This window comes from Lissotriton helveticus, chromosome 2_1 (genome assembly GCF_964261635.1).
Source record: "Lissotriton helveticus chromosome 2_1, aLisHel1.1, whole genome shotgun sequence".
Lineage (NCBI taxonomy): Eukaryota > Metazoa > Chordata > Amphibia > Caudata > Salamandridae > Lissotriton > Lissotriton helveticus.
Window position 1 is genome coordinate 1973997779 of NC_136059.1, and position 26636 is coordinate 1974024414.

The window sequence follows — 26636 nt, forward strand, 5'->3', positions numbered from 1 at the left end:
ATGTCCATAGTTAGCGTGGAGTGGGTGTGATGTATTCCTATAGGTTCTGTATCGATCCCCCTATTCCTGACCCTATTCTGGTTAACAAGTTAACTAGCAGCCATCCCATGAGGCAGAAAACCCCCATGATGCAGGAACCGTTATCTGATAAAGCCACACTACGGCACAGGAACGTGTTATCTGATTAGGTCATAACGCTTGCCATCTAATTAGACAAGCGATATTCCTCCAGCCCCTGATAAGGCATACGGAGTTCTCAAAACAAATCAAACCTATGACAGACCTGGGAAAAACCCTGCGGCCATTGTTTTGATTTCACCGAGAACTTCAGCAAAAGAATGTGCTAACGACCAGGTCGTATGACATCCTTATTGACGTATCTATGTCCATCCTTACGTCAATCTCGGCACCTTAAAGGTATAAATATTACCGATATTGCCCTATGCAAACACACGCGGTGGTGACGAGATCGGAGCAGCCAGACTTGCCGAAGCCCAGAGCAGAGCAGACCCCGCTGGCGCAGCCCCGCCTTCCTGACGCGCTGAGAACGAGACGCTGCTTTCTCCTGCCGAGAAATCCAGCTCCGGCGCTTCCGGGTAGCCCTCGCAGGCAGCCTGGAATATCGAGACCAGAGACGAGAGATACCATGCCTCATTCATCCTAGATTCCAGGTACAGAACTGAATAACCCCTTGCAGAGAACTCTTTAGTCAGTCACTTGGCAAAACAAACTTAACTTAAACTGTAACTTTCTATTCCCGCCCACGTATTAGGCTTAGGTCAGGTACACGGGGTAGGCGTAGTTAGAAACACCAGTTGAGTACGATTAGTCAAATGTAAATATGTATGTATTCATTTTATTCATTTTAAACCTTCATATGGCTTAGAAACCATATCAATGTTTTTACAGTATTATTTTATACTTCTGCTTTTATTGTATGCACTTTACTTAACCATAAGTATTGCAATAATATCGATCCATTTCTCTTGTATGAGAAAAGAGACTGATCAATAAATAACATCTTTTATTGAACACGCCCGTCTCTTCCTTTTCTCTACAATCTGGTGAGACTAAGAATGCACGTACTGACTGAGTAAAATAAGTCGTCTTTTGTTTTCACACGACTCTAGAGATACACTCTTGATTAGGGGAGAGCAAAGTTGTCATGTTCTATGGTTGTCAGAAACTAAATCCCTTCTTGTCTATCCAGGGAGGTTCAACTCCTCCTTGCCTATTCGAGAAAGTTTCTAGTGAACTCTGAGCTAGCTGGCAAACCCAAAACTTTAAGTCTAATATCGACAGTAGTAGACCTAGTTAACGTCTGGTCTAGGCCTATACTATTGAAGGTATTATTCCAATGCGCAGAGCCTATTGGGATAATAGGAACTACACTACAGTTTGAATGAATTTAACTATCCATCTGGCTATGCCACGTTTGGATATAGGGTTACCTTTATGTGGTGGTGAAAAAGATATAAACAGTTGTTTTGTTTTCCTGAACGTTTTTAGCACTATCTATGTAGAACATGAGTGCTCTTTTTACATCTAAGGTGTGAAGAGCTCTTTCTGCTACAGAAACCGGGTTAGGGAAAAAACAGGTAGTTAAATGGATTGACTGAGATGAAATTGAGAAATTACCTTTGGTATGAATTTTGGATTAGTCCAAAGTACTAATTTTTGTTTATGTATTTGAAACAATGGTTGTTCTAAGGTTAATGCCTGGAGCTCACTAACATGCCTGAGTAAGGTAACGGGAACTACAATGACACTTTCCATGATACAAATTGAAGAGGGCATGAGTGTAACGGCTCAAACGGAGGACCCATGAGCCTAATAAGTAGGCACACAAGGTGGAATGACTCATATGAGTCCTTCCATGAATGCTTTAATGATAGGAATCTAGAAGAGTGATGGATGCTGTCTATTTTGAAGATAGGCAGCTATCTCAGCAAGATGTAATCGAATGGAAGTGTATGCCAAATTGGACTTTTGTAAATGAAGTACATAGCAAATAATGTCCTGCACAGTGGCTTTGCTAGGATTAACATGTTTAGGTTGGCAATAGCGAACAAAACGCTTCCATGTCGCAGCATGATATGCTCCAGATGTGGGTTTGCGTGCCTGTTTAAGAATATCCATGAATTCTGATGGCAAGTTTAAATAACCAAACCCTAAGACATAAGGAGCCAAAATGCAAGGTTGAGCATCTGGGTGTTTGATTTGTCCTTGATCCTAAGTGAGAAGGTCTGGCCTGTTGGGGAGCTTCTTGTGTGGGACTAATGAGAGAACAAGGGCTGACAAGCCCAAGTGGGAGCTACTAGGATCATGGTGAGAGATGTTTGCCTGAGTTTCTGAACCAGGAATGGAATGAGGGCGCGGTGGAAAAGCGTAAACAAATATCCCTGACCAACTCATCCATAGTGCATTGCCCTTGGATAGTGGGTGTGGGAACCTGGATGCAAAGTCTGAGCATTTTGCGTATTCTTTTGTAGTGAACAGGTCTAAGTGAGGAGCCCACCACTTTTGAAAATAGCGATGGAGGACTTGTGGGTTGAGTTTCCATTTATGAGTTTGCCGATGTTTCCTGCTGAGCAAGTCTGTAAGATATTGTGCCAACAAATGGATGTGAGCCCAGTTCCAAACGGTCAGAGAGGTGTGACAACTGAGAAGACTGTGTCCCACCCCTGTTTTTGATTAGAATACATGTCTGTCATATTGCCATTCCGGACTAGGACAAAAAAGTGAGATATATGGGGAAGGAACACTTTCAGTGAAAAGAATAGTGCCTGAAGTTTCAAGTAGTTGATGTGTAGGGACTGGGGTTTGGCATCCCACTGACCTCATATTGTGTGGTTGTTGAGATGTGGCCCCCCCAACCTGTCTCTGAAGCATCTGTAGTTAGAGTCATTTGAGGAACAGGGCCCAGAAAAGGCCGCCCATTCAACAAATTGTTGGGGTTCCACCATTGCAGAGAACAGTGAGTCTGGTGGTCTATGAAATCTAGATCCTGGAAGTGACCCTGTGACTGAGACCACTGAAGAGATTGCTGAAGTGGGTGCAAGTTTAATCTTGCATTGGGAACTATGGCAATGCAAGATGCCATCATGCCTAGTAGACACATAACAGTTTGAACTGTGAGTGAACCGTTTGTCTGAAATTGAGGTACAAGTGCCTGAAAGTTTTGTCCCTGAGCAGCATTAAGGTACACTAATCCTAACTGTGTGTTCAGGATTGTTCCTAAGAATAGTTGAATTTGAAGAACTTGAAGGTGAGACTTGGGGACATTGACAGTGAACCCCAGTGTGTCTACTGTCATTTGTGGTGGTGAAAGGAAAGCTGGGTAAAGATCTGGTTCATTGGGAGTTATGGGCTCTGCATCATAAACATTCCAAGGATCTGGTTCCCCTAATGGTTATCCTAAACCCCCTGTTAGTGAACCTGCAGGTTTATGGTCTAGAGGGTCCTGATGTGGAGAAGGAAGAGATGGTATTGGTGGTGAATGTGGAGGAGGTGGTGCAGGTGATGGAGAATGATGTGCAGGGCTTGTAGCCTTGTCTTTTGACCTCTTTTTGGGAGGTACAGGATTGTTCAAGTCCTCCTGAAATGGCAACTGTCTTTTAAGAGGAGGTGAGGATATAATTCACCCTGCGCTCCCTTGAATATGGATATTCCTCTGGTTAATTCCCATTGTTTCAAGCATTGGCTGGACCGCAGACAAAGAAACCGAAGAGTGCTTTGAGTGTTTGAGTTTGGTCAATTTCGGAATCGAGGCTTTAGATGATTTCCGGCACTGAAGAAGATGGAGTCGGTTGATGAGTAGGTTCCGAAGTATCGGAGGAGACCAAAGATTGCGCTCGATCCAGTGAGGTGGGTCCCGAAGTAGAAGGCTTGTCTTTAACTGCAGTTTTCGGAGCCAGGCCCGAAAGTGTGGCATTCAAAGTCTCTTTTCGGATCAGACCATGGCCTGAAGACAGTGGCAGTCCGGCGAACTCTAGAAGTAGAAAGTTGGGGTGTGACTGGCAACACCATTCTACAAAGGGCAGTTTGTCACAAGCTGCAGTAAATTTGTGACCGTTTTTAGGATGAATACATACTTTTTCATATTACAGGATTTCATGAAGGTATTACTGTTAATAACAGCTGCACTGCTGGAAGGTAATCACATTAATTTCCATATTCTATTTCTTAGAACAAAGAAGCATTGCCAAAGCCAATACGTTGGATCTTTGCTACTGGGCACCAACCTACTGGCTTGGACCAATTTTTCTTTTTGCCCCAGAAGCTGCAGCGCATGTATGCAAATATACTGTGGCAATCCTGTAATGAAGTTTAAAAAAACACACAGGACACTCCATGACAAGATAGCTTCCTTATGTGTGAACATGGCTTCCTTACGTGTGAACAATGTTAAGTGGCCATTTTGAGGTGGTTTGGTTTTGCTAAAGCTTGTGAAGAATTTAAACAAGTATTGGCAAAGCCAGATAGCAGGAGGAAGTGCCCCACAGCCAACGGCTGAAGGGGCAGACCAAAAGCCCACTCTTTTGTGCTTTATTTATGTGTATTGGTAACAAGAGGTCTCTGACACACAGCTATACAGCTGTCTTTAGGCAAGGCCTAAAAAGCATGGCATATTGTTAACATTGAAAGTGATGACATCTGCTCTAGCCCAGTTATTTTTTGAATCACTACCAGTACATCTACCTTAAGCTACCCGAGCCAACATCTATTGTACGAGCACCAGATATTTTCAAAATGATCAGGTAAATAGATACGGGTCAGCTACAAACAACTCTAACCTCTTCCACTGCATATTCGACCTAGGCATGGCATAAAAACGGTGCTTTGCATGCATTTCAGGTGAAATTAAGGCATTGCCTATTTTCTTAAGAAATAATTTTGTCTGTGTTCCAAAACATCTATTCTAATATCCATATTGTATATAATCAAAATCTTGTTAAATCTGTGGTTCACAAAGTCCACACTGAAGACTATTCACAGCAAAATCTTTATGAATCAGGCCCTTTGTATTTATTTGCAATTCAGCATGAGGAAAGCCAACCATGGGTTTCTGCTGGCAAATGTTTCTTTGAAAGACGTACCAGACTGCTGTACTCCTCCTGGGCATTTGGTAGTTTCAACCAGCTATCTTATCTGTGATTTCTGCACCAGTTGTTCAAAAAGTATTGTTCTGGTGTTTTTCCCATCTTGTGTGGAAATAACAAGGGCAGTTATATATGTTGCCATTAAATGCAGTGCAGAAGCATGTACAGAAAAACAGATGATTCTTGTAACCTAAGGGACCTCGGTGATGGCCACATCATGGGCTACGAGTGTAGCACATGGTAAGCATTCATAATAAAACATGCTTAGAGATAGACAATACAGGGTGCCAAAGCAGCATAAGTGCCTCAAATGGTATTGTTTTCCGGTTTCCACTGAAAAGAAAATATTTGCTTTGATGAGGATTTATCAGTGATAATCAGTTTTGAATCAAAATCAGAATCCTATGAATTGCACACTCTATAGTCTCTGGAGGTTAACACTTGATTTTGTTTGAATACCATGTCAAACTATTTGTTTGAAGACACTTCAAACCACCAGTTTACCTATCACTAGGAGCTGTAACAGCACAAAGGTGTGGACCACCATTATTCTGTTAACTGAACTTTCAGAGGAGCTCTCACCATGTATTTGCTGTAGAGCAAGTGTCCTGGTTTGGGTCGGGGAGGTAGTTCTGGTTCTTGTTTCCGTAAGAGTTGGCTATTCGATCTCTTCATGCTAGTCTTTGTGTTCTTCATGCTGAGTCCTGCGTCGGAGGAAGAACGATGAAATGAGTCTTGTTGCCCCCGAGCTCTTGAAGAAGGTGCCTTCGGTGGTGGAGGCCTCCCTGGGGGACCTTTCTGTACTGCTGGTCGAGCTGGTACAACTTTTCCTCCTGGCGGCCTAGAAATGAGGTAAAATAGCCGAAGTGAGAGTTAATTTGACATGAGTGATTATGTTCTCTAACAATATACTAGCCTCACATATTAGTCTGCATTGTACAAATGGAACATGGATACAAAAGAGAATGTGGTTTCTATCGATCTATGTCCTATTTTTAGTTATCGCTTTTTTTTAAGTGGTTAATAAAAACGTACAGTTTTCTAGTTAAACGTAGAACTACATGTAATATATCCGTGGTGGGGGATGAGGAGTGATAGAAAGGGACGAACTGCACAAAACAGAAAGGGACCACAATATTTTCAAAGCAAAATTCTGTTAGATTTCTGTGTTCTCTTATTCGCTTAGTTTTTTTATACTGCAATTTGCTTGGATTAGATTCCAGTTAACAGTTATGGATACTTTCCAATCTTTCTATTTTGTTGCACAGCAAGGATCCCAATGCTTTGCCAGTATCCCGCTAATTAATATTTCTCTGCAGGCGTCTTTCTTGGTCGGTCATAACTGTGCTACAAAATTACTTTATTAATTAAATGTACCTTTTTCTAATGCTGCTTAGTAGACCAAAATGCCTACCCATGGATTCATATTTTGCTACACAACATGTTAGCCAATTTAAGTGCATTCGCTGGCGCATCCATAAACTGCATCTTCGTGATACAAAGTAGTGTCTATCCCAAAGTATTGTTTTCAAAAATTGGTCACGATTTAAGTCTTGCGTGCCCTGAATAAACCGGTGGCGCTCTTTGTTGAAATTTCTGGATCCCTGAAATTAATACAGTTATGGTTCCAATGAAAGGTAGAGTACTCAGTTTTGAGTAAATGTGACACCTTGTCGTGATAAGAAATCTGTGTAATCGAAGTCACTGCTTTGGCAACTTCAAATAAGTAAGATGATAAAGCAGTGAAATGTGACACCGCAGGACAAGATAGGAGCACCTCTCGATTCACTCATGCACAAAACCACAAAGCTTCCTTAATGCATCAGAGCAAACACTGCCACTCATGCTCTCCCGGCAATGAAGCTTGCTGACAGTTCACAAATGCAGTGTAGCGCCCCATATTGAGGTACGAAGCACTATACAATGCTACAATACAATACAAGTGTGCTCTGTTGCTGAAGCTACTAGAAGACCTTCTTGAGGGGCAGTAGCTCAGGCTGTCTGTCCTTTTATTTACCTATGTGTTGAGTTTTCCTCTCTTTAAATTGCCCTTACTCCTTCCTTGCCACTGCCCCACTACCAACTTTCCTTTACCCAGGCTCTACTAAACCCTCAACTTCTGCTGCTCCATCCTGTCCTGGTCACCCCCAGTGAAGGCCTTCTTTTGCTCTGGGACACACACACAGGTTCTTTGAAGGAGCCATTATAGGGCATGTATGTGCACCACATGTGTACACATGCACATTTCAGGGGTGCACCAGGGTGTCCTTTGGACACCCTTGAAATACCTTCCGCTATTAGCGATTCGGTACTACCGAATCGCTGATAGTGAATATCTTCTCATTCATCAATGAATGGCTAGGTATTTCTTAATAGCGAATCTCAATTACCGATTTGTTATTAAGGAATGTTAAGGAATCGCTAATATTTTAGCGATTCCTACCTACATTCCATTTAGCGAGTCCTTAATAGCGATTCGGTAACAATCGCTATTAAGGACTCACTAAATTGAAGTTACCTACATCTGGCCCTTCGTCTTGTTTCTGGCACCTCTTAATAGAATGGTACAAGTACAAATGAACGCAAGAACAGTTTATTTAACTTTATGACGTTTCTGGCACCACAGGTGTGCACAGTTACAGTTCTTTTGTTCCAAAACTCTTATGTCTCGTTGATGGCACCTATGAATTGAATAGGTCAAGTAATATGTACAATTCTAGTTTTTAAAATTCCAGACATCTAAGACTCATTTCTAGCAGCTCTAAATTTGAACTGCATTAAAACAATAAAGTGTGCACAAGAGCACTTTTTTTTCCATAAGCCCTTTACTGGGTTTACATTGATTTGGGGCCTTGTTGAGTTTCAGTGGCTTAATCAAAAACAAGGATCAGTTTTTTGGGGAATTGAAGGCTCGTTTATGTAAAGGTAAATGGCTACTCTTCATGCCACAAAGCCCCATTTCTGCCCATCTGACATTTTACTAATTTCACAGTATCTCTGCCTTGTTCATCTTCTGCAGTACGTGCACCCAGCACCCCACTGCCCCTCTGGCTAGGTGGGTGTGGCCTACATCTTTTGGTCCTAACTATATTTATATTATGCTTGCCTATCTTTCACATCTCTTTCTCTATCATACTGCCCAGTGCTGTGCCCCAAAACGAGATACGAGCTACTCCCTGGCCACTCGCGTATTGCACCTAACGATTTCCATGTAAAATCACAGCAAATACAACTCTCTGCCAGCATGGACTCTCCCATGATGTAGCGTTATCACCCATTCTTATAAGTGCTTTGGAGCCCCACTGAGAGGCATTTAGCACTATAGAAAAGCTACAATATTATACAATCTCATTCATAGGGAAGAATGTTTATGGTGAGAACCATTACACCGTGAAATAATTGTGTAGTCGTGTATTTGCAGCTAATTTGTTTAAAGCTGAAATATAATTTGATTACAAAACTATTGATAGCACACAGGTAAGGTTGCACAAGGTATCGTTTCATTACTATGCAGTCTCAAGTTGTTTTTTAGATAGAAATTCACAGTGTTTTGTTATCTTTTATCTGAATCACCACTTAAAACCTGATCGGATTCCTTTAGGAGAACTTTTCAAAGTGAATTAAAACATTACTTAATATTAAAAAACATGTCTGACTTTAAAATGAACAATTACCACAATCTGTGAGCTTTGTGAACAAATGGCATTTTTTTTAATGCTTCATTTATATAACTCCTAAATGACTGCTGGCCCTTAAGAACATAGATGCCACTGTTATTTTAAAACATATAAAGGTTATTTAGAAAGTTAAAAAAACAGGATTCTTTAAAAACACTTTATGACTATTGAAAATGTTTTGCTTTGCAAGTTATAAAAGTAATATATGAATAAATTAAAAAATAGTATTTTTGTGTAAAAGCTGTTTATAAAGTGTTTAAAACTATAATGTATTTAAAACTGAAATGCTAATGATTGTTTTTCCAGTGTTTCATTTGAGGATCATAATGTTTTATAATAGTGAGGCATTTTAACAAAACTCCAGGAGTTAAGAATTTTCTGTGCGTTTCAATGTGACCGAAGTGACTGAGCACTCTTACTGTTAATATTATAGTTATTGTGGGGTAAATAAAAAGATAGGGCACTTTATTAGTCCCTTGTTTTGATTTGAAACGGAGTACTTTTTTGAAGCTTAGGATTAAGAAACCAAAGAATCAAAGAGCCTAAACAGCAAAAGTCTATGACAGAGACATTTTAATGGATCAAACTTTTTTCTAATTGGTTTGACTTATTGCTGCCCTTTAACAAAAAGCTGGAAAATAATCACTTTTATTTCCTACTATTTTAACTATCTCACATCAGCACTATGAGATACGTTGCTAAAATATTCAAGAGCAAAACAAACTGCAGGTACTTCATATGTGCTCACCTTGTAGGCAATGCCGGCAGGGCCCAGGCTCCTTCTGTCCAACTTGGCTTATCAGGCGCCTACAAAAACAGGAACATATGTTTACGCCAATGCATAATTATTTACATTTTTCTGGCTTTTGTAAGAGCAAATCAGGTACCTACAGACAACAGATCGGTGCACAGGGGGGGTGGACCACATTCCAATGAGTAGGACATAGGGTCAAAGTCAAGTGTTAAAACTAAAGACAAAAGTACATTATACACTGGTTAGTCTAAGACAGGAGCACAGCATGTTATGTTATATAGTAGAGGTTATTGCATCAGGCACTCTGTGCCCCAATGGCTGTCTCAAGGTGTGGGGGCAAGTAGGGGGTGGATGTGAGGCATTTTTAAGAGATATGTCCTGCAGCTGAGCCTAATCACCTGCTCTCTTAAATAACACGAATGCAAGAATATTCCTAAAGTATGTACAAAAAATAATTTCACAGTATTTCTTTCTCTCTGTCAACTGGTGCAGGATGGCACAACATTTTAGGCCAGACGAGATCTTGGGGAGGCCTATGCGCCACTAGGTCCAAGACCTCATTCTTACACCTGGTAATGATCAATATATTGTCCATTATACAGGGTAAAAAATATCACAGACCATTATAAAATAGCTAAGCCCTCCACTCTCTTCCAGCTGTGCCACTAGATAAGTGTTGTCCGCTTACATCTGACATTTCAGATTGCAGGTCTTCGTCACTGGAGCCAGAGGTAGCATTCAGCCATTTAAGAGGAGCGAGGAAAGCTTGGAGCCCTGTGATACCATAAAATGAAAAGATTGAAGATCCGGTGGGGGGAATATACCCAGAACTGATGTAATAAGTCAGCTGAAGAGCAGGCCTACCTAGATATGGTCATCACTTTTGCAGCCTGCCAACGATCCATTGTTTCCAGCAGGATCTATTACTGCAGTGACGCAGGTAGCTGACTTATCCTATCGGAGTAGTACTGCTGGCTACCCTTGATCAGTTTCCCGCTGCAGCTTCATTCGGATATTGAAGCATGCATGGAGTTAGAATAGTAAATGCACCCTTCACTAGGGTCAATGGCCGGGTCCTACTAATGATAGGTATGAAGTGGTCTGTGGGTGTGTGTATGTGTGTGTGCATGTACTCACATACATTATTATTTCTGCTGGAGCCTGGAACCGTTGAGGTTGCTGTACGAGAGCCAAAGATATGTTAGGATCATGATGCAGCAAGTGAGGAGCCCAGATAAAAGGAAGACATTTCAGTATTTTAAACCCTTGTGTGCATTGGTTAGGCCAAGGAGAGCAAAATACTAAGAGAGGTGCAGACAAAGCCTTAGGTCGTACTTAACCTCTTCCATGCTCATGACGAGCTCGTCATGAGGCATGGCGCTCCAGTGCTCATAACAAGCTAATTCCCCTGCTGTGCTGAGTGTTCCACGGGAACGGGTGTGGTCATGACGAGCTCAGCTCGTCATGAGCACACGAGCGCCATGCCTCATGACGAGCTGAGCTCGTCATGAGCACCGGGGCGCTGCGCGCGTCCCCCACCCCCCAGCACAGCGGGGGAATTACCCCCGCACAGAAGGGGTTAAAGAGCAAACCTCGGAGAATGAGGCATTAATACAAAACACACTTAGTTGTAAGCAAAGCTGGAAGTTAGTCATGCATAGATCGTTTAAGTGCGCTTGTGCCTGAACACGTAAGCAGCTAACCGGCTAATCCGAGATCATAGAAAGTGCAATATGCAGTGCTCAAATGCATCTAGCTAGAAGGCAACATCCCAGTCAGTACCCACATAACAGTGACTGACATTCTGATTAACACATTACAGCAGAGAGCAGACAAACAAACACCTGACATGGGTGTGAGACAAATCATAGATGTTGCCCAGAAGTAGGAGAAGTGGTCAGAGAGAAAATTCACTAAAACAATGCAAGCAGCACACGGGAGGCAAATGGAATTCAGCTTCGGGGTTAGGCAATCTACTGGTGGCAGTCAAACACAGGAGTTATGCAGCAGGTAACAAATCACAGGTGAAGAGAACAGGGAAGACAAGGGATGCAGTTCAGAGACAGATACGAGGTGCAAACGAAGCACATTGGGGGAAATCTGAGGAGACTAGATGTTTAAGAGAGAGCTGGACAAAAAATAGAGTGGTTGAGGCAGAAGAGGACAATTCAAGACAAGGATTAATGTTTGCTACGTACGATGTAAGGGGAACAAAAAAGGAATGCTGTAATATCACCTGTAGTTAAAGAGTGCACAGACACTGGAATCATGGCCTATTACTCCCTAAACAGGATCAAACAGCTAAGGGCCAGCCATCAGAAGTAGGCCCTTTGCGGTCCTGACCATTAGGGTCATGTGGCTGATCCACTGGATTGAGGAACCAAGTTGAACTGGGTGATGAATCATCAAAAAGGATGAACAGTATTCTCAAAAAAGAACAACCCCACCCACCCTGGCAAGATGACAGCCTCAACCTACTCCATTGTAATCACCAGGAGGTAGTGCCTGTATAATGTGAAGCAAAATTATTTACATGTACCTCAGATGACAAACATTTTGGCAGGAAACAAACTGACAAACATGTTCAGTGTGACAATACTACCCAGTAAAGCAGCCTTAGACCTGTATCTCAGAAGGAAAAAGGACTGACAAATGTCAAGTCTATATCAATCCTCCAGATAGCTTTGAATATACTCTTGGACTACCCCCTTTAATGCTTTTGATAGAACTGGCGGGTTCTAGATCAAGTACAATACAGTACAAAATGAAGATACGGATTGAGCCTCCCTAATGCGGCAGGTAAAAGAATTTCCAGGATGCAATAGTTGAAAGTAGATTTGCCTAAATAAATATACTCTGTTGACAGTTAGCTATTTGGGGGCTTGGAAGGGAGACAGACCACTAGCGGCCAATATCTAGGAATAGTAACATAGAAGCAGGACCATAATCAATCACAGTCTATAGCATCCATGAAGAAGTCAATACTGGACAAAGCATCTGTGTGTACCTGGCCTTACACAAACCATGCAAATTTAGTTTTAGGAGCACATACGTATTGGGGGTGGTGAAGAGTCTGATAAAATTGACCCTCAGAGTAGCTCGCGCTGCTATCTAATTATTGAGATGTCATATAAGGCTTTATAAGCATTGTATTTTGTAATCCTTCATTGTCTTTCACAGCTATTATCGCCCTTGTCCGCCCTCACACAAACCAGCTGCTCCGATTGGTTGAAGTGAGCTTAGTTGGGGCGGGGCGGGCTGAAGAACATGATGTTCTTCCTCTTAGTCATGCACCACCTGTCATTTCCGGGCTGGCACGCGATTTGCAGCCTGAAACAGTACATCGCAGCCTGGAACCGCACTTCGCATTTGTTTTCAATCTGGGCCTCCGGGAGCAGCTGTGAGTTAAGTGGGCCCCTAATCGAGTAGTTGCAGAGTCTGTAAAATCGGGCAGTTATGAGGTAAGTGGGCCTCTAACTCCGCTGTAGCAGCGTTGATAAAATCGAAGGAATGCCTGAAAGGCCCCTTGATTTTAACGTTGGCTGCCTCTGCGCTTTAGATCTACCTTCAGTAATAGAGCGCAGGGGAAGGCAACGCTAAATTTAAAAGTACTTTTAGGTACTGGGCATCCGATGTTAAATGCAAGTTTCTTGCCTGCACTAATCCGCTTTCACTGACTTTACCACGCTTTCATTTTCCTTTGCGTAGTAGTCGGAGAAAGCGGCTCAGTGCATGCAAGTACCTTGGATTTTAACATCAGCTGCCGTGCGTTAAGGAATAAAGCATGGTGTGGAAGCAGAGGTTAACATCAAAGGTCCTTACAGCCAGGAACTTTCCGTTAACACGGTGGCCGCCAATGTTAAATCCAAAGTGCTTGCCTGCTCTTATATAGCATATATATTCTTAACGTTTTTTTTGTCAGTATAATAACAAATTGTAAGTTCAATATATAAACTTACAATTTGTTATTATTAAATATATATTTGAAAGAACTGCACATTAAAAAATACATATTTTGTTTTGATTGTATTAAATTAAGTATTAATGTATGTTAATTGTTTTTTTCTTCGTTAATTTAATTAATGAAACTAATATTAAAACTTGAGAGGATATTGTTAATTTTCTCTTTGCATGTTTATTTATTATAAAAATATCGCTTGCTGGTAAGTAGTGGTAATATCACAGGAAATTTTCAATGAAAAAAATGTCATGCATTATATTACTTTTAAATGTAGTATGCTTATAGTTCTATTAAATATTCTGCCCACAGTTTGCAAGATGTCAACCAGAAGTTATAAAAGTGGAGCTCAAAAGAGGAAAAAGAAGCAGAGAGCTGAAGAAGAGATAAGCAAGTTAACAAAATTAGATAGTTTCTTAACAAAGAAGAAGATAGATATGGGGCCTGATGAACCAAAAGCCTCTACCACAGTGAGTCAGTCACGGGATATTCACCCTATTCCTGATACAGAGCATGGTACATCTAGTTGTACAGAATCTACTTCAACGAATGAAGCAACAAATATTAAGATTTATAAACCAGAGAGTAGTACAAGCACAGAAGATTCAGCATCAAAAAACAAACAGAATGATGTTGGGGTATGGGGTGATTTAAGTAAAGAGGAGGTTTTATACTGGGTAGAAAAAGGTCTGTCAGAATGTCAGCACTCAAATGGCTCATTTGAAAAATCAAAGAAGCTTTTTGCAAACCAAGACCGATATTGCTCGAAAAGCTTGTTCTATCCCAAACGGGATAATGGTGAAAAATATTGCAGAGAATGGTTAGTATATTCGCCAGCAACTGGTCGTGTATACTGTATCGTGTGTAAACTCTTTTCAAATTCTTCTACACCATTATCATCCAATGGATTTTGTGAATGGCGCAACACCTATTTAGTTCAAAGTCATGAAAACTCTGTAGACCATAAAACAACTTCGGTAACATATCTTACAAGAAAACGTGGCTCAACAATTGACTGCCAACTAGTAGAACAGATAAATAATAAACGGCAGTACTGGAAAAATGTTCTTGAACGAGTTGTGGCAGTCATAATTACTATGGCAGAGCGTGGTTTACTTTTCAGAGGAGATGAGGAAACATTTGGTTCTCCTCACAATGGCAATTTCCTTGGATTACTCGAACTTATAGCAAAATTTGATCCTTTTCTAGCAAGCCATATAAAAACATTTGGGAATAAAGGATCAGGTGTCACATCTTATCTTTCTAAAACAATATGTGATGAATTTATCCAAATTATGGCACTTAAAGTAAGAGACTCAATCTTGGATGATTTAAGAACTGCAGGGTACTTCAGTTTATCTGTAGATTCCACTCCAGACCGGTCCCATATTGATCAGCTCACTGTTATTGTGAGGTATGTTTCACCAGATGATGGGCTCCCTATTGAACGTTTTCTAACTTTCCTAGAGATGGGTAGCCACACAGGGGAAAGTATGGCTAAGATGGTGCACAACCACCTTACAAATGAGTGCAAAATAGATTTTAGTAAGTGTCGAGGCCAGTCATAGATAATGCTGCAAATATGTCTTGTAAATACAAGGGTATGCAAGAAATAATATTGAAGATTAACAAGTATGCTATGTATATTCCATGTGCTGGTCATTCCCTGAATTTTGTTGGTAGAGCAGCAGTTGACTGTTGTTTAGATGCAGTAAACTTTTTTGCAATTGTTCAAGAAATATATAATTTCTTTTCATCATCTACACATAGATGGGCAGTACTGTTGTCATTCTTCAAAGATGATTCCAAAGTCTTTGTCAAAGACTAGATGGGAAGCACATTCAATGGCCACAAGTGCAATACTTGATAGTTATGATGGAATACTTTCTGCATTGCATCAGCTGCATATTGATACTACAGAGAAAGGCGAAACAAGAAATCAAGCCATAAACATTTTGACTAAAATAGAGGAGTTTGAATTTATGGTATTGTTATATTTGTGGAGTTACTTGCTGGATGAATTTCACCGGACTAGTCAATCACTGCAAGACCCCCAAATAAGTCTAGATGTATGTAGGAAATTGTATGCTTCACTTTCGGATTTTGTTAAAGTTCCAGGGATCTTTTCGATCATTTTGAAGAAGAAGCAAAGAAAAAAATGCCTGATGTTGATTACAAGAAAAGAAGATCTAGAAGAAGGCATATTAATGATGATGAAGATGATGCTTTAGAGAACCTTGAGCCAAGAGACAAGTTCAGAATCAAAACATTTATACCGGTGATGGATGCATTAGAGTCAAGTCTGGCACAGAGGGCCTCAGTATACAATGATGCTGCAAAAAAGTTTTCATTCTTAACAAAACTAGAAGCTACAGAAGAAGAGGTTCATGAAGGAGTTAGTGCTTTGTGCCAAACAAATCCTGAAGATGTGGACATGAATCTTGTAGGAGAAGTCAAGCATTTTCATCAATATGTTAGACATAGTCAAGCCCATGGTTCAGCAGAACAAGATAGTCTGACACATCAGGATCTGTATAAGGTAATATTTAACGATCGTGTCCAATCAGCATTCCCTAATGTAGAAGCAATTTTGAGATTGTTTCTTAGTATGATGGTTGCAAATTGCTCTGGAGAAAGATCTTTTTCTCAGCTGAAGAGGATCAAAAATGAATTTAGAACAACAATGACTCAAGATAAATTATGTCCCCTCAGTCTCATGTGCATAGAAAGCGACAAACTACACAGTTTATCCTTTGATGATGTCATCAGTGACTTTGCTCTGGCAAAGGCAAGAAAGAAAATATTTTAGTTTAATATAATTCCTTAATCCTTATAACATGTTTCAAGAGATTAGATAATAAGCCTTTGTAAATTGTGCCTTTTAAAAGAACTTTTGTTTCTTTTTACCAGAGTTTGCATTTTTAAGTTTGTTATGAATAAAAATGATTTTAAGTTAAAGATTTATTATTTCACTATCAATATACTTCTTAATTGTATTTCAGTTTAACCCTCTAGGTATCCGAAAATCATATTTGTCACAGACATAGTCACATAGAATATCTGGACTTGTATAGGGCCCCATATTTCAAATAGCTTAGGGCCTTATCAAATCTAAATCTTGCGCTGGGTCCCCTATTCTACCCAACGCCCCTGGAAAAGATCAGGTTAGCTAGTCAGAGTCCTTCTTTGCTGCAGCTGGTCATGGACACTCTTCAGTGAACTGACAGGAACAACTTCAGCATAGCAGCCAGTGCTCTCGTCACCATGCATACCTTGTTCCACCGCTCCCGGACTCTCTATGAGCTGTGTAGGAGCCACTGATTGAGGCACTGAACTGATTCGTTTCGAGGCGAGTGTGGTCAATGGGCATGAAAAAAGAAATGGTGCAAAAAAAATAATTACAAGACATTTATAAGATGGGCTGCAGTCAGTTTACTTAGTGGTGTGAGCAAAAAAGATGAACTCGCAGAAACACTCACTATATTTGGGAAAGAATGTATTGTTACAAACACTTTATTACTCTGTGGTATGGAAAATATGTAGGGAAAACGTGGCTACAAAGCAAGGGCGCACATAAAGGAGTAAGTGAAGATACAATGCAATGGGAGAGGGTGGCCAGAATTAGGTAAGCAGTAAGTGCGAGAAGGATACACAGGTGACAGGTTGTTTCCTGGAATAGGCCAAACCAGGCCTCATCTAGGCCTGGACTCCATTTTGTTCCAGGAACATCCATTAAATTCATTGTGTTTATTTCTTGTTGACACCACACAGAGAAAAATGTGCACAGCTGCTTTGACATGTTGTTCTCTAAGGACTCTGGAGTAAGCCTTTAGTTAATTTTCAAGGTTCCTCTTGCTCGCTCACTGTGGTAGGAGTGTTTCCATTGTTTATATAGCCTGATTTGTTCTGACACCACTGATGACATTACATCAGAAGGGGTATATTATTATTCATTTAGGGAACTAGAGCCAAGATGGTGGCAATATATATATATATATATAACCCTGAACTGAGATTTGACAATGTGCTGTTATATTTTCTCAACCCATGCTCATTTGTTAATTCACTAAAAAAGTCCGGGTTTTGGGGGTGAGCCGGATTCGTTTAGGTCTCTATTAGGGATGCTGCCCAATTTTCTATTGGTTTCTGCACACTCTGGACTTAGACTAGTCTCTAATGTTTGCTCATTGCTGCATCTAGTATAAATATTAAGAGCCTTTATGGCTATTTATTGCTATGTTCTATAACTGATCTATAGACACTAGTATATTTTTGTCTTTCTGTAGCCCACTTCATTTCTTTTAATAAACCTTCATCGTTTTCTAAATTAGCGATCTCAAACTCCCCTTTTTAAGTCAATCTTCTTTACTGGCTCTTGTATGAAATGCAAATTTGAATCTCATCTTTAGGGACACATTGCCGCGAATATTCTTAAGGACAACACTGTCCCTGACACTGCATTGGTGCTATGACTATCCTATAGATTATCTGAGAGATAGCACAGACAGTCTCAACAGAAAAATGTAACAAAACAGCCTGCATAGTGTGCTCGACAGCAAATGCAATTTTCAGGCTTGCCACAACCTGAAACTTGCCCCAACATTTCCAGGTTTTAATAGACGTTGGATCAATTGTAACCATAGACATGGACAGTTTATGTAAACTATCTAGGAGATGACACCGAACAACAAATACAGATAGCTTAAACAAAGATTACATGCTAAAAAGGTTCGAAAGAGGGCTACTACATTTGTCTTTAAAGGACCTAATCTGGTAGTTTGGGCTAGTCTGTTCCTGTTGGTGCAGGAAGAAGACTGATCTGCATGTAGCTGCTCCTATTTGGAGTGGCATATTTGGGGAAAACTGATATGTGGCCTGAGCAATTACTAGTGGCCGAGATCAATTCAGAAATTCAACCCATCGCTTTTTTGTTTTAGCTAATCTTTTTTGCAACATAAATTATTATAATGGCAAAAGCGCTCAGTCTGTAGGTTCTGCTACCAATGGCTTAGCTAGGGCACCTAATGTGCGTGCAATTCACAACTCAAATATGCCCGTTTCATTTATTAAATAGTAACATATATTAAGCATATTTAAGTGCTCACATGTTGAGCTGCAATACTTTTCAGTTAGAGTGCAAATCACCCGAGGACATATCGCAGGAAAGGATGTAAAAGAAATATGGCTCGTGTGTGCTGATTGGTGAATCAAAACCAGCCTGTTTTCTGGTATCTGTTTATCAGAGATCATTGATGGGAGCGGATGTCAAGATTGACAAGACATTTTTCCGTCCGAAATGGATTAGGAAGCAATGCATGTTTTAGTTGGATCTCCCCTAGAAACATGCACTGGAGGCAAATGATTTCTTAACTCCCACATATGGAAAAAGCAACCCCAAGGTCTCATCCAAAAGCAACTTTGGGTTGAGAGAAATGTTTCTATTGGATATGAAAAGAAATGTTTTAGGTTTTTTGCCAACTTATTAGGTTCATATAAAGACAAGTACGCTGTACGTTTGCTTGTACTGGAACCTATGTACTGAAACCCTAGCTAAAAAGCAGGGGTGCTGCTGGCTACATTTCGGATGATGGAGAACGATTCGAGATAGCATACAAAGAGGGTGTGTGAGGAAATTATGGGGGAGATCTGTTCACAGTATGTATCCAGGCAGCACAGAGGGAGCATTGAGTTTCCTCACCAGTGGTAGATGAGGTATACCTTGAGGTGGAAGAGGAAAGGAACATGACTGATCTGCAGTGCCGTGTTATTCCAGATTCTGAGTGTGAAGCCTGGAAAGGTTGTTGTCTGGTCTTTTCCTTTTGGTGCTTCTTGAATCAATGTCTAGCAACATCCTAGCACTGTATTTTGAGTCTGTATCCTGAGATATTGATTATGGTAGTGATGGAGTAGGGTTTTCGTGAAATAAAACCTGTTCGGATAGAACTCCTCATTGTGTGAATTATTAACCATATGTTGAGAAAACTAACAGTGTAAGACTAAAAGGGGAAAGATGAAAACTGGGCAAGCGCATGCTGAGAGTGTTAAAGTAGGCTGCAAATGCACATGATTAATGCAGAAAATAACAGTCAAAAGTCGAGAGTTCATTTTCCACTAACAGAAATTAATAAGCAGTGCGTAAGAAAAGAAAAAGCAATTGAAAGTATTCAAAGAGCGTTTAATAGTGGAGTTTTATAAAATGATAAATAACACTTGTATTCATTTTTCCTAAAAGTGTATTCTATTTCCCTGCAGAAAAGGCCGGAGAGTCTTTTTAGAATTAGCATGGCAAATTAGAAATGTAGAAGGGAGAAAAACTGTGATCTGTCCTTTGCAAGTTCCTGATGATGGCCAAGGTTGCGCGGAAGAACCAAAATAAATGAATGGATTTTTCTTTGCCGAGCGAAGCATGAGGACATTTGTACTATTGGTTGATACATAAGTGAGATGGAGAGACTTACAACCACGGAAGCTTGATATTTGTGTTTTCCTCTGTTGGAAGTTGATTACAATGTGTGTAGAAAGAACAATGGGACATTTGAAACATTAGGCACGTCAAGAGTGGTGTGAATGAACGCCCCTTGTTTTGGACCAATGAAATTGAATAAATCCATGTGAGTTGACACAATGAGGGTTGGACCTTTAGTGAATCTAGGGTATAACTATTAGTAGTAACAGGGTGGAGGTTAGGGCACGCTTTTCCCTTACTTTGCGAGTGGAGAGAGCTGTGTTGCTGTTTCCGAATTCCATGGGCTGGCTGTTGTTCTGCTGATCCAGACTCTTTGACTTTGCTCCTCAACTCTTCTTGAGGTGCCCAGCTTACTCTTATGGCCAGAAGGTAGCGTTTCAGATTTCTAAGAACCTTGTGAGGTTGGTTAGTATGATCTTCTGAATTTGCATAAATCTAATTGCAAATGTTTTTTATCCTTCTGTCTTTACGCCTATCCACCTACTCATGGCGCTGACATTTGAGATGTACAATTGATGATTATTTGATAATGTTGCTCTTATGTGGTGATCTATGATTCGAGCTGTACTGTACTTGATGAGCAATTCCATTTATTTAGATAAAGCATTTTTAACTCTCAAAAGAGTTTGTCATTATTAGAGTCACTGATTTAATTATATTAAATTATCATTCTAGGGTGATAATTTTAGAAATTCTGATATTATTTTGACAATCACAAACTAACTAAATAAAGATTAATTTCCAAGAAAGAGGATAAATAGGATGAACAAATTGGTAAGTTTGGTTTAAACTCACCCAGCATGAAAGGGGTTGTTGGGTATTAAATTGGGTCCAGATGATAGAATGTTGTCAGTCCCTAAACGCTGGATCAGTAGGAAGGTATTGTAGGTAGGGTGCTGTATTAGTAGCAGTTGCCTTGTAAGTGACCCATTTATTCTAGCTGACTAGGGTCAGCAGGAGGGGTCTGACCAGATCCTTAGGGCACTCAACTAACCATCAACTGCTGCTGGGATTTGAAGATGGGCAGCTGGATAACAGAAAATAGACAAGCATGTGCAGAACAAGTACTGTGTGGTTAAATCCCATGCGCAATGGTACAATGTTCATCAGGCTTTGTTGGTCATTGGTATCTAAAGGTATAGAGTGTAGCAGTAGGAGACAGGGGTCGTTTTAAAAGAGCTGCCCCGCTGACCAAGGCAGTTGATGTGTCCATTGCTTGGTCAGAAACCATATTGGAAGAAGTGGTTGAGGATGTTTATATTACACCTTGCTCTTTCTCCACTGAATTGTAAAACTTGATCGGCATTGCTCTTATCTGTACCAGTAGGGGCTTGGGCAGGAGGAACATGGACCATATTCAGCAGAAAAAATCAAGAAGAGCTAAGGGGTAACTTTAGCAACTGTAACAGCAAGCAAACACCATGTAAATCATAACAGGAAACCAGACCATGTTTTTACTGTTACAGCAAACAACAAGCATTTACAATGCAACGGTTTCGCCTTTGCAAAAGTTAGAGCTATTGGCATTGCTCATGACATTATTTTTATTTATGTTTTTTTTAAAAAACCTAAATAAATGGCATTGTCATTTACAATGCCAATAGCATTGCCGGAACGTGGACTTAGCGGGTGACCACAGGAAGGGCTTTAAGGCGCTGTTCAAAATGATAACTTCTCCTTCTGAGCATTTATCTGTCAAACTTTTGGGTTCATTATTAACACTTCGTAAAATGTATACATTGATGTAAAAAATGAGTAGGGCGGAGGACAAAAAGAACTTTAAGATAACACTGGTATATTTTGTTTAGAAACGGATTTATAAATAGAAAGGCTGTTCCGTCGCCCCAGGTCCTGCCGACAGGCACAATAACCCCGTATGACTCAAGGCTTTTTCATCTGATAAATGGCGCCTTTTCGGGTCCGTGGCTCAGCCCTGCAGTCTTTTCCCTAATCAGAGCAAACCAGGGAGGCGCGCACACTCCAGCCTGTAGAGCACAGCCCGTCTCTGCCCAATGTCGACGGTAGTCCTTGGTGCTGGCTGGATAGGAGGCGAGACGGACAAGCTCCATCAATCAGACCCTTCAGAATGAAGAGATGTGAGCTGGCATTCAAGCAGCCCCTCCTCCCTCTCCACACCCCGGAGCGTGGCGCAGGGGGCCAAACCCCTCACAGGGGCCCCGCTCCTCACAACCAATCAATGCTTAATTTGAGCCGGTGGTTTCCGGTGCTCGGCTCTGGAACTTAATTATCAACATCGGAACTAATGACAGTCTGCCATACAGTGGACTTCAGAAATGAGCACATCAGTTGTTTATTAATTCAATACACAACACAAATTACTTGTTAGGAGGCCACAGTTCTTCTTTGTGCCCCTTTAGTATTTATAAGGGGTTAAAGGCTCTCCAGTATGACTTTAAAGTTCTGCAGGCAATATCCCAGTTCAGAAGGGGTTAACCCGGTCCTCCCCAGGCTCCTACATGTCGTAGGTGAGGTCCCGGATCGGTGTGGCATAATTCCCGGCCACCCGTGCGCTTCCTAGCGCCTTTGTACGCTTCGTGCTCGTTTAGGCTAGCCCGGCCTGCCAAAGCTCACACGCTTTGCGTGAGACGCGTACGGCGCGGCCGGGTCTATCAGGAGGTACGAGTTGTACTGCTGATGTGCGACTTGTACCGTAGAAAGCGCAGGCTGCGGAGCGTACCAGGGGCTCCCAAGGGACAGAGGCTCGCTGTAAATGCGGCTCGTACCGCGGCTGTCCTCACACGCTGCGGGGCTCACAGGGGAGCTTCTGATGGACAAAGGGCGGTGCGAGCCTCGCTCTAATGCGGCTCGAACCGCGCACCAGTACAGTACCTTAAGTATTCAGGAGAGGTTCGAGGCGGCAATGCAGGTGGTCGGCTCGAGGTCCCGCGTCGCGGTCTCGTCCTTGGCTGATGCGAGCGACGGCTCGGGTCAGAAGGTCGGCATTGCGGCGCGGGTCGGGTCAGTCGGGCAAAGCACCTCTGGTCCTGGAAAGAGGGGGGCGGGGGCCCCGGGCAGCAGAGTGAGGCACAAGCAAAGCCGTGAGGAGCACAGGGGGTGCTCCTTCTTTCCCCACGCCGCTGCTGTACACGAACGGCGGCGGATGGGGCTTGAAGGCAACTTCTCTCCGTGCAATTATTCTCAAGAGGGTCCGGTTGTCTGGCAAGCGATACCCCGCGCACACGACGGTGAGGCCCGGCAGGCTCGCTAAAACGGCGAATCCGAGGCAGCGCAGTCCAAACTGAACACACCCGCCCGCCCCAGCTCCTAGAAAAAAATGGCGGCCGCAAACATCCTGGAAAAAAAAAATAAGACAACACCCACCGCCGCATGATGTTCTAAAAGGGGCGGAATGCGAAAAAATCTACGGAACGCCCACAAATCTGCTTGGAGAATAACGGACAGATCTCTCTTCCAATAGCTAGCCTCCATTTATGGAGCTAGCCAATGGAAGAGACAGGCGGGACAAAGACCCGTACTGAAAAACATTAGATTTCGCCTGCGCGAACACTGCTGCGCAGTGGACGCCAGGCGAAACCTAAAAACAAAAAGAAATCTGCCAACCATTAATGAGACAATCTGCTGCAACTAGATACAGGTTTGGGAGGGACGGGGAAGCGATAGAAGGGACTTGGCTTCCAAGAGCACAGTGATTAAGACTTGATGTTCCATTTAGTTTCCTCAACTCTGGTAAAAAAAAAAATGAAAGTTCAATTTAGAATGCAATTAACTTTGTACTCATCTGGAGTTCTCTTTTCTTGCGTACGCTTTTTGTTAATGTCCTTCTTGGAATTTTTACATGTTTGCATTTTAATAGCAATAACAGGTTAGTAAAAATATATACAGCCAAGTCTGTGCTTTTAGTGTCATTAGCTAGACACCTATACATAGGGGAAATTAGGAGTACTGTGCCAAGATTAGGATAAAAGAGATCATGGATAGTCTTGGGAGAGAGGGACACTTGAATTTACTATTCAAGCCTATTGTGCCCATAAAGCCCAAAGTACCGCTGAAAAATATTCCTTAACATATGTTTTCATCACAATTAGAACTCAAGAGATTTTATTTTAACAGAAAAATACTTCATCCTACAACGCAACCCCTCCGACACCTCCCCTCCGACACCAAAAACATAGTCATGAGTGAGTCTGCATTTGTGACAGGATAAAAAAATCCAGAGCTGTGTCTCTAGTATCCGTGTGTCACTGTAGTATGTACATTTATAGGAAAAAAAATGTAATCTCTGAGAAACAAAACACAAACAATTTGGAGGGTAAATAAACCAACAAATTTAGAATGCCCCCCCGAAAAAATTAAAACTAGAACAGCTGAAAAATCAGGTTTTGAAAAAGAAAGGTAAATTGTGGATCTTATACTGAATCGGGTTAGGTAACAGTTTTAAATTGAAGTTTGGAGATGTTGTCCACGTCCATTGTTCAGATATTTTGGGAAAAGGCTTATGGGCAGTGGACAATGCTTGGTAAACCGGTCTTCCTGAAGAAATTCTCAAAACGTTTAAAAGAGACTGCCCTCCCAACCATGAGTCAGAGTTTACTACAGATGCACCTCAATAGAGGGAGAGGTTGGAAATGAGAAAGAGAGACATCCTGTGTTTTGAGTATGTCTCACATTCTGTGTACATTTCCAAATATAGTAGTTTGTACTTGAAAACACATTCATATACGGTTAGATTAGTGGTTGCTAGTGTTATTCATGGTGGGGGGATGAAAACCAACTTAAATATGGAATGCGGCTAGACCACCAAAATCTAAGCCACTTGCAAGCTGTTCTGCTGACAAACAAGAACATCCTCTATAATCACCTGACAAAATTCTGATTCAACAGAGGTCTGGAGCAAAAGAGTTCGTAGCTTGCTGCAAAATCTCCAGGAAGCAAGCTGGCATTTAATATACCTCTTCACTCCATAGCATAAATTGACAAGCTATGTGATTATGTTCGAGCATGCTCTCTCACCCCTTAATTAATGGACCTTCAAGTACTGACAACTAAAGAATACATCTGACACCATAAAGTGTCAAAACTGCTTTTGACACCTGGGATTGGCCACCTACCTATGAGCTATCTGGTTAAAGTTATTGGATGTATCCTTTTAAAAAGAGTCTAACCCACACTTCATTCATCCCATCGCATCAATATCAAATTACAGACATTACTTCATGTGTCAAATATTCAGGAAATGCAATTGTCTTCCAAAAGAGATTAGCATAACATAGCAAAAACACAAATAACAAAAGGAGCTTTCCTAGGTAACCGGCGCTTGTCTGTAGATAAAGAAACATACAACTCAAACTTGTGTGTTGTGTCTTACCTGATTTTCCATTCCCATTCGTCCTGAATTACTAGACTTCTCATCTGCATCATTGTAAAAGATACCAATAGGTTTTTCTGAGGGTAGTGGTGGAGGATACTGAAGATCTTCTGACAAAGCTGGAAATGCAAAATTGAAAACCAGTTACCATCAAATCAATGATTGGAAGCAATTCACTTAGAGAAAGGTTAATTGCACAGAATTGGCCATTCATTTATCGAAGGAAGGTAAACGTAGTCATAACTAGCTTACATCTATGAAAGGGAGACAACCTGTGAAAAAGTGGAAGAATATCTTTTGGCTAGGCATGCCAGTAAGTGTCTTCAACATCTTAGAACACTATTTCAGATAGTTCAGAACAAATGGGAGAGCTGGTAGGACACATTCTGAAAAAACACTCCAGTTGTCAATGTTTACCAATACTGGGCACAGATAGATGCATGCTTCAAATTCATACTGAACTTATTCCCGGTTTTGTCTTTGCTCTCAAAATACCTTAGATACTTTTCTACCTTATATGTTTTTGAAATCTGTTATTTAATGTTCTTTACCATTTCTGTTTGATGTGGTTAAATCTATTTATTGTAATTTTTGTGAAAAGGAACATGCCACTTTGTTTCTTATGTAGCCTCCCTGACAAGTCTAATCTCTCACCCCCTACGTATTCAAAAATCAATAACACATTCTTACATTATCATTTAAGTCATGTTTAGCTAATGTTGATGGACTGCCAATTAGTTCACTACTTGTTTGCAGCCCTGCAAACACAAATATGCTTGTGGAAATCAAAGTCCCACAATGTTGTATGACATGCATTGAAAATTCAGCCAACACGGTCTCTGGATCTCTTGGACGTTGGAGGCAGTAAGCTGAAACAAACAAAGCAGCACCACCCTGAGGTTCACTTTACCAATTCATAACTGCATGCTGCAATGCAGCACAGTCATTGATTCAGGAAAGAATGTACGTTTAGCTTTTTGATAGCATATTTGTATACACTTTACAATCCACCTGGTGATCCCCCCCTTAGAGATGGGGTTGCCTTTGTGTGGAGGAGAGAAAGATACAAATAATTGTGTTGTCTTTCTAAAGGATTTAGTCCTATCTGTGTAGTATAACAGGGCTCTTCTAACATCTAAGGTGTGTAAAGCCCTTTCTGCAACAGAGTCTGGGTTTTGGAAAAACACAGGTAGCTCTACAGATTGGTTAAGATGAAAAGGAGTGATAACCTTTGGCAGAAATTTTGGATTAGGCCTAAGAACCACTTTATAAGGATGTATTTGAAAAAATGGTTCTTGTATTGTGAATGCCTGTATTTCACTAACTCTTCTG

At 41.1% G+C, this 26636-nt stretch overlaps 1 protein-coding gene across 2 annotated transcripts in view; it reads right to left on the bottom strand.

Annotated features, from left to right (window-relative positions):
* SH3D19 (SH3 domain containing 19) overlaps positions 1-26636 on the bottom strand; it is a 656725-nt gene that overhangs the window by 113792 nt on the left and 516297 nt on the right. For both annotated transcript variants that reach the window (XM_078676919.1, XM_078676918.1), the window contains exons 9-11: positions 25305-25423; positions 9528-9586; positions 5685-5943 (exon numbers count right to left, since the gene is read on the bottom strand). In XM_078676919.1, coding sequence (XP_078533045.1) covers positions 5685-5943; positions 9528-9586; positions 25305-25423 — 437 coding nt within the window. The remainder of the gene's footprint in view (positions 1-5684; positions 5944-9527; positions 9587-25304; positions 25424-26636) is intronic.